Consider the following 16,604-nt stretch of genomic DNA (forward strand, 5'->3'; position numbering starts at 1 on the left):
TGTATATATATATGGGGCGGATACGCCATTGGTGCCCCGGCGGTCAGGGGCCCATCCTCATCCCCAGAACAGGTGGAATTGTGCATTATGATGAGTTATTGGACCATATACTGTTCTTGCACACCGACCCCTTCTGTCTGTGTCCGCCGGTGAATATACAGTATATACGGTATATATATATACATATACACACACAATAGTGCCGCGATACACAGTATACATACTTGGCTGACAGCGTATTTATGGAGCCGGTGACGAGCATCATCCCGGCCAGGATTAGTTGGTACGACGTCCACGCCATGTCTGTGCGCTGTGCCCGGGCTCCTGTCCGTCATGTGCCGGCAGCGGCTGCTTGTGATGAGATATATACTGTATACAGTATATACAGCCTCGGTTTCCTGTACAGAGAGAATATGAAATCATGTGACTGGAGAGTCAGCTGTGATGCAGCCATAGAGGGCGTGCAAGAAAGCGAGTCATGGAGGGAAGGGGCTGAGAGCGGAGACGTCACTGTCACACACCAGGCACGAGGGACGAATACACAGAGCATCTACATACAGATACACCGACAGATATATACACAGTACGGGGAACATACAGATACACCGATAGATATACACAGTACAGGGAACACACAGATACACCGACAGATATATACAGTACAGGGAACACACAGATACACCGACAGATATATACACAGTACAGGGAACATACAGATACACCGACAGATATATATACAGTACAGGGAACATACAGATACACCGACAGATATATATACACAGTACAGGGAACACACAGATACACCGACAGATATACACAGTACAGGGAACACACAGATACACCGACAGATATATATACAGTACAGGGAACACACAGATACACCGACAGATATATATACAGTACAGGGAACATACAGATACACCGACAGATATATATACAGTACAGGGAACATACAGATACACCGACAGATATATACACAGTACAGGGAGCATACAGATACACCGATAGATATACACAGTACAGGGAACACACAGATACACCGACAGATATATATACAGTACAGGGAACACACAGATACACCGACAGATATATACAGTACAGGGAACATACAGATACACCGACAGATATATATACAGTACAGGGAACACACAGATACACCGACAGATATATATACAGTACAGGGAACATACAGATACACCGACAGATATACACAGTACAGGGAACACACAGATACACCGACAGATATATACACAGTACGGGGAACATACAGATACACCGATAGATATACACAGTACAGGGAACATACAGATACACCGACAGATATATACAGTACAGGGAACATACAGATACACCGACAGATATATATACAGTACAGGGAACACACAGATACACCGACAGATATACACAGTACAGGGAACATGCAGATACACCGACAGATATACACAGTACAGGGAACATACAGATACACCGACAGATATATACACAGTACAGGGAACGCACAGATACACCGACAGATATACACAGTACAGGGAACATGCAGATACACCGACAGATATACACAGTACAGGGAACATACAGATACACCGACAGATATACACAGTACAGGGAACATACAGATACACCGACAGATATATACAGTACAGGGAACATACAGATACACCGACAGATATACACAGTACAGGGAACATACAGATACACCGACAGATATATACAGTACAGGGAACATACAGATACACCGACAGATATACACAGTAGAGGGAACATACAGATACACCGACAGATATACACAGTACAGGGAACATGCAGATACACCGACAGATATACACAGTACAGGGAACATACAGATACACCGACAGATATACACAGTACAGGGAACATACAGATACACCGACAGATATATACAGTACAGGGAACATACAGATACACCGACAGATATACACAGTACAGGGAACATACAGATACACCAACAGATATATACACAGTACAGGGAACATACAGATACACCGACAGATATATATACAGTACAGGGAACATACAGATACACCGACAGATATATATACAGTACAGGGAACATACAGATACACCGACAGATATATACACAGTACAGGGAACATACAGATACACCGACAGATATATACACAGTACAGGGAACATACAGATACACCGACAGATATACACAGTACAGGGAACATACAGATACACCGACAGATATACACAGTACAGGGAACATACAGATACACCGACAGATATATACAGTACAGGGAACATACAGATACACCGACAGATATATATACAGTACAGGGAACATACAGATACACCGACAGATATACACAGTACAGGGAACATACAGATACACCAACAGATATATACACAGTACAGGGAACATACAGATACACCGACAGATATATATACATTACAGGGAACATACAGATACACCGACAGATATATATACAGTACAGGGAACATACAGATACACCAACAGATATATACACAGTACAGGGAACATACAGATACACCGACAGATTTATACACAGTACAGGGAACATACAGATACACCGACAGATATACACAGTACAGGGAACATACAGATACACCGACAGATATATACACAGTACAGGGAACATACAGATACACCGACAGATATACACAGGACAGGGAACACACAGATACACCGACAGATATATATACAGTACAGGGAACATACAGATACACCGACAGATATATATACAGTACAGGGAACATACAGATACACCGACAGATATACACAGTACAGGGAACATACAGATACACCGACAGATATACACAGTACAGGGAACATACAGATACACCAACAGATATATACACAGTACAGGGAACACACAGATACACCGACAGATATACACAGTACAGGGAACATACAGATACACCGACAGATATACACAGGACAGGGAACACACAGATACACCGACAGATATATATACAGTACAGGGAACATACAGATACACCGACAGATATATATACAGTACAGGGAACATACAGATACACCGACAGATATACACAGTACAGGGAACATACAGATACACCGACAGATATACACAGTACAGGGAACATACAGATACACCGACAGATATACACAGTACAGGGAACATACAGATACACCGACAGATATACACAGTACAGGGAACATACAGATACACCGACAGATATACACAGTACAGGGAACATACAGATACACCGACAGATATACACAGTACAGGGAACATACAGATACACCAACAGATATATACAGTTAGGTCCAGAAATATTTGGACAGTGACACAATTTTGGCGAGTTGGGCTCTGCATGCCACCACATTGGATTTGAAATGAAACCTCTACAACAGAATTCAAGTGCAGATTGTAACGTTTAATTTGAAGGTTTGAACAAAAATATCTGATAGAAATTGTAGGAATTGTCACATTTCTTTACAAACACTCCACATTTTAGGAGGTCAAAAGTAATTGGACAAATAAACCAAACCCAAACAAAATATTTTTATTTTCAATATTTTGTTGCGAATCCTTTGGAGGCAATCACTGCCTTAAGTCTGGAACCCATGGACATCACCAAACGCTGGGTTTCCTCCTTCTTAATGCTTTGCCAGGCCTTTACAGCCACAGCCTTCAGGTCTTGCTTGTTTGTGGGTCTTTCCGTCTTAAGTCTGGATTTGAGCAAGTGAAATGCATGCTCAATTGGGTTAAGATCTGGTGATTGACTTGGCCATTGCAGAATGTTCCACTTTTTTGCACTCATGAACTCCTGGGTAGCTTTGGCTGTATGCTTGGGGTCATTGTCCATCTGTACTATGAAGCGCCGTCCGATCAACTTTGCGGCATTTGGCTGAATCTGGGCTGAAAGTATATCCCGGTACACTTCAGAATTCATCCGGCTACTCTTGTCTGCTGTTATGTCATCAATAAACACAAGTGACCCAGTGCCATTGAAAGCCATGCATGCCCATGCCATCACGTTGCCTCCACCATGTTTTACAGAGGATGTGGTGTGCCTTGGATCATGTGCCGTTCCCTTTCTTCTCCAAACTTTTTTCTTTCCATCATTCTGGTACAGGTTGATCTTTGTCTCATCTGTCCATAGAATACTTTTCCAGAACTGAGCTGGCTTCATGAGGTGTTTTTCAGCAAATTTAACTCTGGCCTGTCTATTTTTGGAATTGATGAATGGTTTGCATCTAGATGTGAACCCTTTGTATTTACTTTCATGGAGTCTTCTCTTTACTGTTGACTTAGAGACAGATACACCTACTTCACTGAGAGTGTTCTGGACTTCAGTTGATGTTGTGAACGGGTTCTTCTTCACCAAAGAAAGTATGCGGCGATCATCCACCACTGTTGTCATCCGTGGACGCCCAGGCCTTTTTGAGTTCCCAAGCTCACCAGTCAATTCCTTTTTTCTCAGAATGTACCCGACTGTTGATTTTGCTACTCCAAGCATGTCTGCTATCTCTCTGATGGATTTTTTCTTTTTTTTCAGCCTCAGGATGTTCTGCTTCACCTCATTTGAGAGTTCCTTAGACCGCATGTTGTCTGGTCACACCAACAGCTTCCAAATGCAAAACCACACACCTGTAATTAACCCCAGACCTTTTAACTACTTCATTGATTACAGGTTAACGAGGGAGACGCCTTCAGAGTTAATTGCAGCCCTTAGAGTCCCTTGTCCAATTACTTTTGGTCCCTTGAAAAAGAGGAGGCTATGCACTACAGAGCTATGATTCCTAAACCCTTTCTCCGATTTGGATGTGAAAACTCTCATATTGCAGCTGGGAGTGTGCACTTTCAGCCCATATTATATATATAATTGTATTTCTGAACATGTTTTTGTAAACAGCTAAAATAACAAAACTTGTGTCACTGTCCAAATATTTCTGGACCTAACTGTACACAGTACAGGGAACATACAGATACACCGACAGATATATATACAGTACAGGGAACATACAGATACACCGACAGATATATATACAGTACAGGGAACATACAGATACACCAACAGATATATACACAGTACAGGGAACATACAGATACACCGACAGATATATACACAGTACAGGGAACATACAGATACACCGACAGATATACACAGTACAGAGAACATACAGATACACCAACAGATATATACACAGTACAGGGAACATACAGATACACCGACAGATATATATACAGTACAGGGAACATACAGATACACCGACAGATATATATACAGTACAGGGAACATACAGATACACCAACAGATATACACAGTACAGGGAACATACAGATACACCGACAGATATATATACAGTACGGGGAACATACAGATACACCGACAGATATATACACAGTACGGGGAACATACAGATACACCGACAGATATACACAGTACAGGGAACATACAGATAAACCGACAGATATACACAGTACGGGGAACATACAGATACACCGACAGATATACACAGTACAGGGAACATACAGATACACCGACAGATATACACAGTACAGGGAACATACAGATACACCGACAGATATATATACAGTACAGGGAACATACAGATACACCGACAGATATACCTACAGTACAGGGAACATACAGATACACCGACAGATATACACAGTACGGGGAACATACAGATACACCGACAGATATATACAGTACAGGGAACACACAGATACACCGACAGATATATATACAGTACAGGGAACATACAGATACACCGACAGATATACACAGTACAGGGAACATACAGATACACCGACAGATATACACAGTAAAGGGAACATACAGATACACCGACAGATATACACAGTACAGGGAACATACAGATACACCGACAGATATACACAGTACAGGGAACATACAGATACACCGACAGATATATATACAGTACAGGGAACATACAGATACACCGACAGATATATACAGTACAGGGAACACACAGATACACCGACAGATATATATAAAGTACAGGGAACATACAGATACACCGACAGATATATACAGTACAGGGAACATACAGATACACCGACAGATATACACAGTACGGGGAACATACAGATACACCGACAGATATATATACAGTACGGGGAACATGCAGATACACCGACAGATATACACAGTACAGGGAACATACAGATACACCAACAGATATATATACAGTACAGGGAACATACAGCTACACCAACAGATATACACAGGACAGGCAACATACAGATACACCGACAGATATACACAGTACAGGGAACATACAGATACACCGACAGATATATACACAGTATAGGGAACATACAGATACACCAACAGATATATATACAGTACAGGGAACATACAGATACACCGACAGATATATACAGTACAGGGAACATACAGATACACCGACAGATATACACAGTACAGGGAACATACAGATACACCAACAGATATACACAGGACAGGGAACATACAGATACACCGACAGATATATATACAGTACAGGAAACATGCAGATACACCAACAGATATACACAGGACAGGGAACATACAGATACACCGACAGATATATATACAGTACAGGGAACATACAGATACACCGACAGATATACACAGTACAGGGAACATACAGATACACCAACAGATATATACACAGTACAGGGAACATACAGATACACCGACAGATATATATACAGTACAGGGAACATACAGATACACCGACAGATATACACAGTACAGGGAACATACAGATACACCTACAGATATATATACAGTACAGGGAACATACAGATACACCGACAGATATATATACAGTACAGGGAACATACAGATACACCGACAGATATACACAGTACAGGGAACATACAGATACACCAACAGATATACACAGTACAGGGAACATACAGATACACCGACAGATATACACAGTACAGGGAACACACAGATACACCAACAGATATACACAGTACAGGGAACATACAGATACACCGACAGATATACACAGTACAGGGAACATACAGATACACCAACAGATATACACAGGACAGGGAACATTCAGATACACCGACAGATATATATACAGTACAGGGAACATACAGATACACCAACAGATATACACAGGACAGGGAACATACAGATACATCGACAGATATATATACAGTACAGGGAACATACAGATACACCGACAGATATACACAGTACAGGGAACATACAGATACACCAACAGATATATACACAGTACAGGGAACATACAGATACACCGACAGATATACCTACAGTACAGGGAACATACAGATACACCGACAGATATACACAGTACGGGGAACATACAGATACACCGACAGATATATACAGTACAGGGAACACACAGATACACCGACAGATATATATACAGTACAGGGAACATACAGATACACCGACAGATATACACAGTACAGGGAACATACAGATACACCTACAGATATATATACAGTACAGGGAACATACAGATACACCGACAGATATATATACAGTACAGGGAACATACAGATACACCGACAGATATACACAGTACAGGGAACATACAGATACACCAACAGATATACACAGTACAGGGAACATACAGATACACCGACAGATATACACAGTACAGGGAACACACAGATACACCAACAGATATACACAGTACAGAAAACATACAGATACACCGACAGATATACACAGTACAGGGAACATACAGATATATACACAGAACGGGGAACACACAGATACACCGACAGATATACACAGTACAGGGAACATACAGATACACCGACAGATATACACAGTACAGGGAACATACAGATACACCGACAGATATATACACAGTACAGGGAACACAGAGATACACCGACAGATATATATACAGTACAGGGAACATACAGATACACCGACAGATATATACACAGTACAGGGAACATACAGATACACCAACAGATATACACAGTACAGGGAACATACAGATACACCGACAGATATACACAGTACAGGGAACATACAGATACACCGACAGATATATACACAGTACAGGGAACATACAGATACACCGACAGATATACACAGTACAGGGAACATACAGATACACCGACAGATATACACAGTACAGGGAACATACAGATACACCGACAGATATATACACAGTACAGGGAACACACAGATACACCGACAGATATACACAGGACAGGGAACATACAGATACACCGTCAGATATATACACAGTACAGGGAACATACAGATACACCGACAGATATATACACAGTACAGGGAACACACAGATACACCGACAGATATATATACAGTACAGGGAACATACAGATACACCGACAGATATATACACAGTACAGGGAACATACAGATACACCGTCAGATATACACAGTACAGGGAACATACAGATACACCGACAGATATACACAGTACAGGGAACATACAGATACACCGACAGATATATATCCAGAACGGGGAACATACAGATACACCGACAGATATATACACAGAACAGAGAACATACAGATAAACCGACAGATATATACACAGAACGGGGAACATACAGATACACCGACAGATATACACAGTACAGAGAAAATACAGATACACCGACAGATATACACAGTACAGGGAACATACAGATACACCGACAGATATATACACAGTACAGGGAACATACAGATACACCGACAGATATACACAGTACAGGGAACGTACAGATACACCGACAGATATATACAGGACAGGGAACGTACAGATACACCGACAAATATACACAGTACAGGGAACGTACAGATACACGAAGAGATATACACAGTACAGGGAACACACAGACACACCAACTGATATACACAGTAAAGGGAACATACAGATACACCGACAGATATACACAGTACAGGGAACGTACAGATACACCAACAGATATACACAGTACAGGGAACGTACAGATACACAAAGAGATATACACAGGACAGGGAACATACAGACACACCGACAGATATACACAGTACAGATACACTGACAGATATACACAGTACAGGGACATACAGATACATCGACAGATATACACAGTACGAAGAACATACAGGTACACCGACAGATACTGTATATACTGTATGGGGAACGCACAGATACACTGAAAGATATATACAGTATGGGGAACATACAGATACACAGACAAATATATACAGTATGGGAAACATACAGATACATCCACAGATATATATAGTACGAGGAACATACAGATACACTGACAGATATACACAGTACAGGGAAGGTACAGATACACCAACAGATATATACAATACAGGGAATGTACAGATACACTGACAGATATACACAGTGCAAGGACACATACAGACACATAAAAAGATATATACATTGCAGGGGCACATACAGATACACTGACAGATATACTGTATACAGTACATTGGAACATACAGATACACCCACAGAGATATACAATGAGGAGAACATACAGATACACCAACAAATATACACAGTACAGAGACACATACAGATACACCAAAAGTATATACAGCACAGAGGCACATACAGATACCCCAACAGATATACACAGTACGGGGGACATACAGATAAACTGACTGATATATACATTACGGGGGCATACAGATACACCGACAGATATATACAGTACGGGGATCGTACAGATACACTGACAGATATATACAGCACAGAGACATATATGTGGCGCCCCTGAGGCTTCAGTCACCACAGGCTATTATATCTGACTTAACATGCAATGCTCATCCCGGGTAAGAGGGGGTAACCACTGGTGTTCATGGCTTACACAACACAGCCAGCCAGCAGTTACACAACACAGTTGGACACCATAGCAATGGGTTTTTCCCCAGCACTGCTGAGTCATCAGAAAGGTGGGGGCTGTCTGGGGAAGTGAGCAAGCACACACAGTTTTTACTTCAGAACAGTTTTACCTAAGAACAGTTTGGATGCAGGAGAGAGAACAGCTTGAGGCAGAGAAGAGCAAGGCCTCTGGGGGGATGCCAAACAACTCCCCCAAAGGGGCCGACCGGGTACTGGGCAGACTGAGAGAGAAGCAGGAGACGACCAGGTGGATCTGTGAGACAGAAGAGCAACTCGGTAGCTGGAGGGTGAGCCCCAACAGCCCCTTCGGGACCGGAGCCACACAGGGTGCAAAAGTCCTAGGGTATAACATACTTCATGTTGGACTACCAGAATCTGCAGGGAAGGGGGATTTCACGTCTCATTGCCCACCAACAAAAGTCCCGGGCCACCAGCAGCATATAGAGAAGGAGCCACGGCCACAGTTGGGTCCATAGCAAGTTTCGCGCTGCCTGCATACGGGATGGCAACTAAAGCCAAGGACACTGGGGTCCCCAAGTAGCTTCACGCCACGAGGATCCACACTACAAGGCGCAAGGAGGAAGATCTCCCATGCTTCACAATACCGGTGGTGACCTCTGATTCATCCGGGATCGGCTTGGGATCATCACGGCGCTGACCGGTACTCTGTGGGCGCAGCACACGAATTTTGAGTAAAACACCTGGAACCGCAGCCCCTGTGTGAGACTCTGATTTGCCGGCGCCAACGCCCCACGCTTCGGCACCAGCTGCCCTTCCCCCATCGCCACCGTCCTCCCTGGAGCTCGCTCCACCTGTGAGGAGCTGGACTATCTGAACTGCAGTAACATCAGCCCCAGAGGAGAACAACATCTCTCAGCGGCGGCTAATCCCTGGCTGCGCACCACGGGTGGTGCTGCAAAACAAACCTCCATCCCCCTTGCACTCGCTTTGCCTGTAGCTGACAGGGCCACAGAGACGCGTCAGGCCATTCACAGCAACCCCACAAAACTACTGGCCCGGTGACGAGTAAGCGCTGCAGGTCGCGTGGGGTGCTGCACATACAGATACACCGACAGATATATACAGTATAGGGGCATATACAGATACACTACTCACTAGAGGAACACATACAGATACACCGACAGATACAGTGGTGTTAAAAACTATTTGCCACTGTCATGGTTCGCCTCCCTGTCCACATGGCTAGGGGGCGGAGCCTTCTCTCGAGCCTCACTTCCAGACCCTGGATGCCTTAAAAGCTGGCATTTCCAGTGAACCAGCGCCGGCTATAAGCTTAGCACTGCTTTCCATCCCCTGGTCGTCCCTCCTGTCCTCTGTCCCCTCTCCTATTTCCCCACTCGGTTGCTTCCTTTGGTACTGACCTTGGCCTGACTTTGACTCCGCTTTTGCTCGTCCCTCCGGTCCTGCTTCTGCCCGTACGGTGTTTGACCCAGCCTGTGTGACTATTCCTTGCATGCTCTGCAGCTCTGCTTCTCAGCTGTGCTTTGAGGTAATGCATGAGAACGCTGTGAATTCACTTCCTGGTTCTCATTGCTCTGTGTAGTGTATTATGCTACAGAGCTCTGGCTCCCCCTGGTGGCAGCATTACAGCCCCCTTCCTGATCTCTTATTATTCGCATGTTTGTTACACTTTAAATGCTTCAGATCAGGAAACAAATGTCAATATTAGGCAAAGATAAGACAAGGAAACACAAGATGCAGCTTATAAATGAACATCTTTATTATTAAAGGAAAAAGAAATATAAACCTACACGGCCCTGTGTGAAAAAGTGAGTGCAAACATACATTAATTGTGGTTTATCACATCTTTGGGAAGCTGAGTTCTATTTCCCACCCACACCCAGGTCTGATTACTGCCACAGATGTTCAATCAAGAAATCACTTAAATATGACCTGCCTGACAAAGTAAAGAAGACCGAAAAATCCTCAAAAGCTCAACATCATGCCACGATCCAAAGAAATTCAGGAATGAAGGAGAAACAAAGTAATTGACATCTATCAGTCTGGAAAAGGTTATAAATAGAGATGAGCGAACCTCTCTAGGTTCGGTTCGCCGAGCCTAACCAGACATATGGTGCATTCATCTAACCGTACATTGAACCTGTATAAAACCTTTCTGAATCCCATTGATTCAATGGGAGGCCAATTGTCAGGCAGAGAAAACGTTTAGGGGGGTTGAAAAGCTTCAAAAACAACAGAAATACGTTTTACAGTGCAGCACCACTATTTTGGCATAGCCATTAGCTTCCTTGACTATTGACAGTAGAAAAATAGAGGTGGATGAGAGATAGGTATAGGACTGGTGCTCCCATACCCCTACCAGTACAGACAAGAGACAACTTTGAGACCTATCTTGGAGTCTTGACATTTAAAATCCTTTCAGACAGACAGCAGTACAGAAGCATCAATTGCCCCCTCCCCATAGGGCCTTAAAAGAGCTGGGTGGTACTGTCCACTCTATACACAGGCTGTGGCCCGGCATTTTAATTTAAAAAATGAAGACATGCCCGAGTGACCGATGTAGGCCTCTTGCTCCCAGAAGACTGGCAGTACACACAAGACTTAACTTTGAGATGCATCTTGGAGTCACAACAATTAAAAACCTTTCAGGCAGACAGCAGTACAGTAACATCAATTTCCCCCCTCCCCATAGTGTTTTCCCTTTTCCCACACTTTTTGGGGGTGTTAGTTCAAATTCATAGTCCAGGCGGGGAGGGCTGGCTGAGCCGGCCAGTCCCCATAACATGCAGAACAATAGGGGAGCACAGTATCTTAAAGTCACAGTACCATTCAACCATCTAGTAGGGTCAATACCACCTACATGCCTCCCCACTTAAGAATGGCTGTTGTCAACAATGAGAATATCAGGACTACCAATCAGCAACAACGGTCTATTCTTCAGGCCTGGATGAGGGCTCTACAATGAAGAGTATCCAGCTCTCTCGTCATCCTTCTCGTCAGCTTCTGTCGCGGGCGGGGAGGACGCCATTGCTGCTGCGCTCTCGCTAACGCTCAGGTCCAGCGCTGCTGCGATGGCTGCTCGGTGGCTCGAGCGGTGGGCCGGATCCGGGGACTCGAACGGCGCTCCTCGCCCGTGAGTGAAAGGGGTGGTTGGTTTGAGGGATTTAGTCCGTGACGCCACCCACGGGTCGTGGTGAAGATAGGCATCACTGCTGCTGGTGACAGGGATCCCGGGAGCGATGGAAAGGAGCAGCTGGGATGTTGTTTTCCCCCTCCGTGGGTAGGGGTCGGTGGTCCCGGGGCCCGGTGGTGTGACGGGGACGCAGGGTTGGTGAGGTGCAGGGTTGCAAGGACAGCGCGGCGGCGGTGCCGGATGGCACGGGTGTACTCACTCAGCAAGAAAGGTACAAAGTCCTTGGTAAACCAAACGGCTGGATGGACGGGTTCCGCAGCCGGCTGCAGCGCTTCTCCCTGGACAGGTGATGGCGGCTGTCTTTCCCTGCACCTGGATGTTCTTCTTCTGACTACTATGGATTCCCAACGGTTGTCCGCTCCCCGGTGTATGGGTACCGGAGGAGCCCGTTTGCCCGCAGGCGCTCGCCCTTGGGTCTCTTGGACCCAGACACTCAAGTGTTTACTCCTCTCACTTCCACCTCCTGGACTAAACTGTCACTTTTCCCGCTTCCAGGCCTGTGAACTCCTTGGGGGGGGGGCAACCGCTTAGCTCTGCCCCACCTGGTGTGGACATCAGACACTGGAGGGAGGCAACAAGGGTTTTGTGTTTGGCTTTTGTCCCTGTCTGATGGGGGTAGGGTGTGTTAGTGTGTTATCTGTGACGACCTGGCTAGGCCAGGCGCCACACTTCCCCAGTTCCGTCGCACAGCAAGGGAACGCTAAGCATGTACAGAGCACCAATGAAAGAGGACAACGACAATGACGGCACAGATAAGGCACACTGTTCAACATATCTGACTGGTGTAACCCCCGCCGTAGACCTCTGAGACCTCCAGAGCTCTTAGTCTCTGGGGAGACTTGGCTATCTTTTGGGAGGCTGTCTGTCGGCAGGGTTTCAGGGGGGTCCTGGTGTACTTCTACTTCATGAGGTGGTGATAGCCTACTCCTGGAATCACCAGTGTCTGTGGACTGAGGACCCCTTACTGTGTCAGGAAGGATCCACCAGTCTTTGTCGCCATCAAATCCAAGCAACACAGCTTACAGCAGAGGAACAGGACTACCTGTTGGTGGTGTAGCTGGAGGAATTGCAAACTGGCATGGCCTCAACATGTTTTGATTTAGGACTCTGGGGGGGCCAGCCATCTCATCTTCAATCTGCACCCTGTGCACCGGACCTTCAGCATACACCCGCTCAATTACTTTGTAAGGTCAAACTTCCCATCTCTTGCTCAGTTTCCACTGGGGCCATTTATCTCAGACTGGGACTCGGTCCCTAAGATGTAATGGCATGTCCTTGACTGGGCCACAGCCAGGGTACATTTCTTCTGTAACTGCTGGCCGGACAACTGCTAGATAGTTCGCAACCATTGGCGGTGCTTCACCCATGAGGTGGCAGTTCGCTCTGTCAGGTCTTCCAGGCGCTACAGGTTTAGTTCAAAGACCTCTCTCCCAGCCCTTCTTACCAGTAATAGATAAGGTGCAAAGCCTGTGGCAAAATGGACCCGGTTGTTTAGGTACAAACCAGTTCTGCCCATAGACCACTATTAGGATAACAACCAAGGTGGAGTTACACGAAAACCACTTAAACACACCTCTGTAAAAATAAATTATTTATTCAAATTAATGGTAGAAAAATATACGACACCAAATATCTGACATAGACACGAAAACACAGTGATCAAATACGGCCTAGTGGAGAGCAGAGGGAGCGTGCAAAGATAGATAGTTGATAGTTTAATGGCTCTCAGTGAACTAGGAGGGACTACAATACTCCTCAACTCCTCCTGCCTACTTGCGGAGAGTGTTGTAAAGTTTTGAACACTCCCCGCTCCGGGTGGCTGTCCCTATATATCCCTGTACTCCACTGACCTATACCACCACCACCAGGTGCATTGTGAGACGACCAGGACAACATATAATATATTAAAATCTGTTGGTTCCTGACTAGGATTGCAGACTATGCTGCAGTCCAGGTACTGTAAACAGCAGTTTAGGACAGAGCTGATGGGCCCGACGAGACCGGTACCCACAGCTCCTCCCAGGGAGGACTGCATAGTCTGCAATCCTAGTCAGGAACCAACAGATTTTAATATATTATATGTTGTCCTGGTCGTCTCACAATGCACCTGGTGGTGGTGGTATAGGTCAGTGGAGTACAGGGATATATAGGGACAGCCACCCGGAGCGGGGAGTGTTCAAAACTTTACAACACTCTCCGCAAGTAGGCAGGAGGAGTTGAGGAGTATTGTAGTCCCTCCTAGTTCACTGAGAGCCATTAAACTATCAACTATCTATCTTTGCACGCTCCCTCTGCTCTCCACTAGGCCGTATTTGATCACTGTGTTTTCGTGTCTATGTCAGATATTTGGTGTCGTATATTTTTCTACCATTAATTTGAATAAATAATTTATTTTTACAGAGGTGTGTTTAAGTGGTTTTCGACAAACCAGTTCTGGCAAGTATTCCTGCCAACGTGCCTTGTCTTCCTCTAATGTTCTGTCATTCGGTGTTCAGCTTTGGAGTCACTGGGTGTCTTTGCGGCGTCAGACTCTGTTCACACCGCAGAGTCTGACAAGAAGCCTGGGATTTCTTAGTTGCACAGCCTGTCACTGCGTTGGCTGTGTTTTGCTTCACTGCTCTCCAGTAAAGCAGGAGTTAATTCCTGCTGGCTTGAGAGCGATTGCTTAGAGCTCAGGTTGCTAATGACCTCTCACAGCCGCCTTCACCCTTTATAAGGTTCTGGATACTGTATTTGCCGGATATAGCTTCAGCGATCCCAGTCTTTGTGGTTATCCAGTTTCATGGTGATCTGCAGTTGCTTTTCTGCGTTGTGTAAAAGTTCCCCAGTTGTGTGTTTGTGATGCCCTGGCCTATCAGGTGGTCACACGGTATTGTGCAATCTGCCCTTCTGCACAGTATCCCATCCTCCTTGGTTACGGGTCCCTAACCTTTGGTGTTGCTAAGAACGAGCTAATTAAAATCCTAGGAACACTCTGCACCACACCCACCAGACTCACCAGTGGACAGCCTGAAGGGAATAGGGCTGCCCACTTGGGGAGTTGGTTAGGAAGGGTCAGGAGTGTCAGGAGCAGGCAGTTGAGGAGAGACTCTCAAGATGAGAGGTTGGGGAGCAGGGCTCCTTGAGACTACTAGGTGGCAGACATTGGTCTGGGCCTGGTAGGAGCTGGAACCCCGGCCGCAGGGGATCGTGTCAAGGGGCACGGAACTGCCAAGGAGGGCAGCTGGCGGCCTTGTGCCATCTCCGGGCAGGGTCCAGGGCACGACGGGGTACGTGGACCCTAGGCCGGGAAGTAGCTTCAAGCGTCCTGGTAATTCACCCGACAAGGACGAAGTCTTTAGAAATCGTCCTGCACCCGCTCCAAAATCGGGGTACTAGCGCAACGAGAGGGATAGGACTTTCCCAATACACAGTCCAGAAAATCCCAAGCGTGAACCCTGAGAGCAAGCTCACTCCGTTAGCCATACGGGTGAGCGGGACCCGAATAGTTCCACGCTGCAGGGTCCAAACAGTAAAGAAGGTGCCAAGAGAAAGGTCACAGGCTAACAAGCAACACCAACGGGCACGGGATCCAGGTGTGCTCCCTCCCTACTGCAGCGG

The 16,604-nt window shown here is 45.4% G+C and overlaps 1 protein-coding gene across 1 annotated transcript in view; it reads right to left on the reverse strand.

Annotated features, from left to right (window-relative positions):
- SLC35F6 (solute carrier family 35 member F6) overlaps positions 1-16,604 on the reverse strand; it is a 56,904-nt gene that overhangs the window by 33,484 nt on the left and 6,816 nt on the right. Inside the window, exon 2 of the mRNA XM_075338862.1 lies at positions 225-398. Coding sequence (XP_075194977.1) covers positions 225-301 — 77 coding nt within the window. The 5' untranslated portion in view covers positions 302-398. The remainder of the gene's footprint in view (positions 1-224; positions 399-16,604) is intronic.

The sequence above is a fragment of the Anomaloglossus baeobatrachus genome, chromosome 3 (assembly GCF_048569485.1).
Source record: "Anomaloglossus baeobatrachus isolate aAnoBae1 chromosome 3, aAnoBae1.hap1, whole genome shotgun sequence".
Classification (NCBI taxonomy): Eukaryota; Metazoa; Chordata; class Amphibia; order Anura; family Aromobatidae; genus Anomaloglossus; species Anomaloglossus baeobatrachus.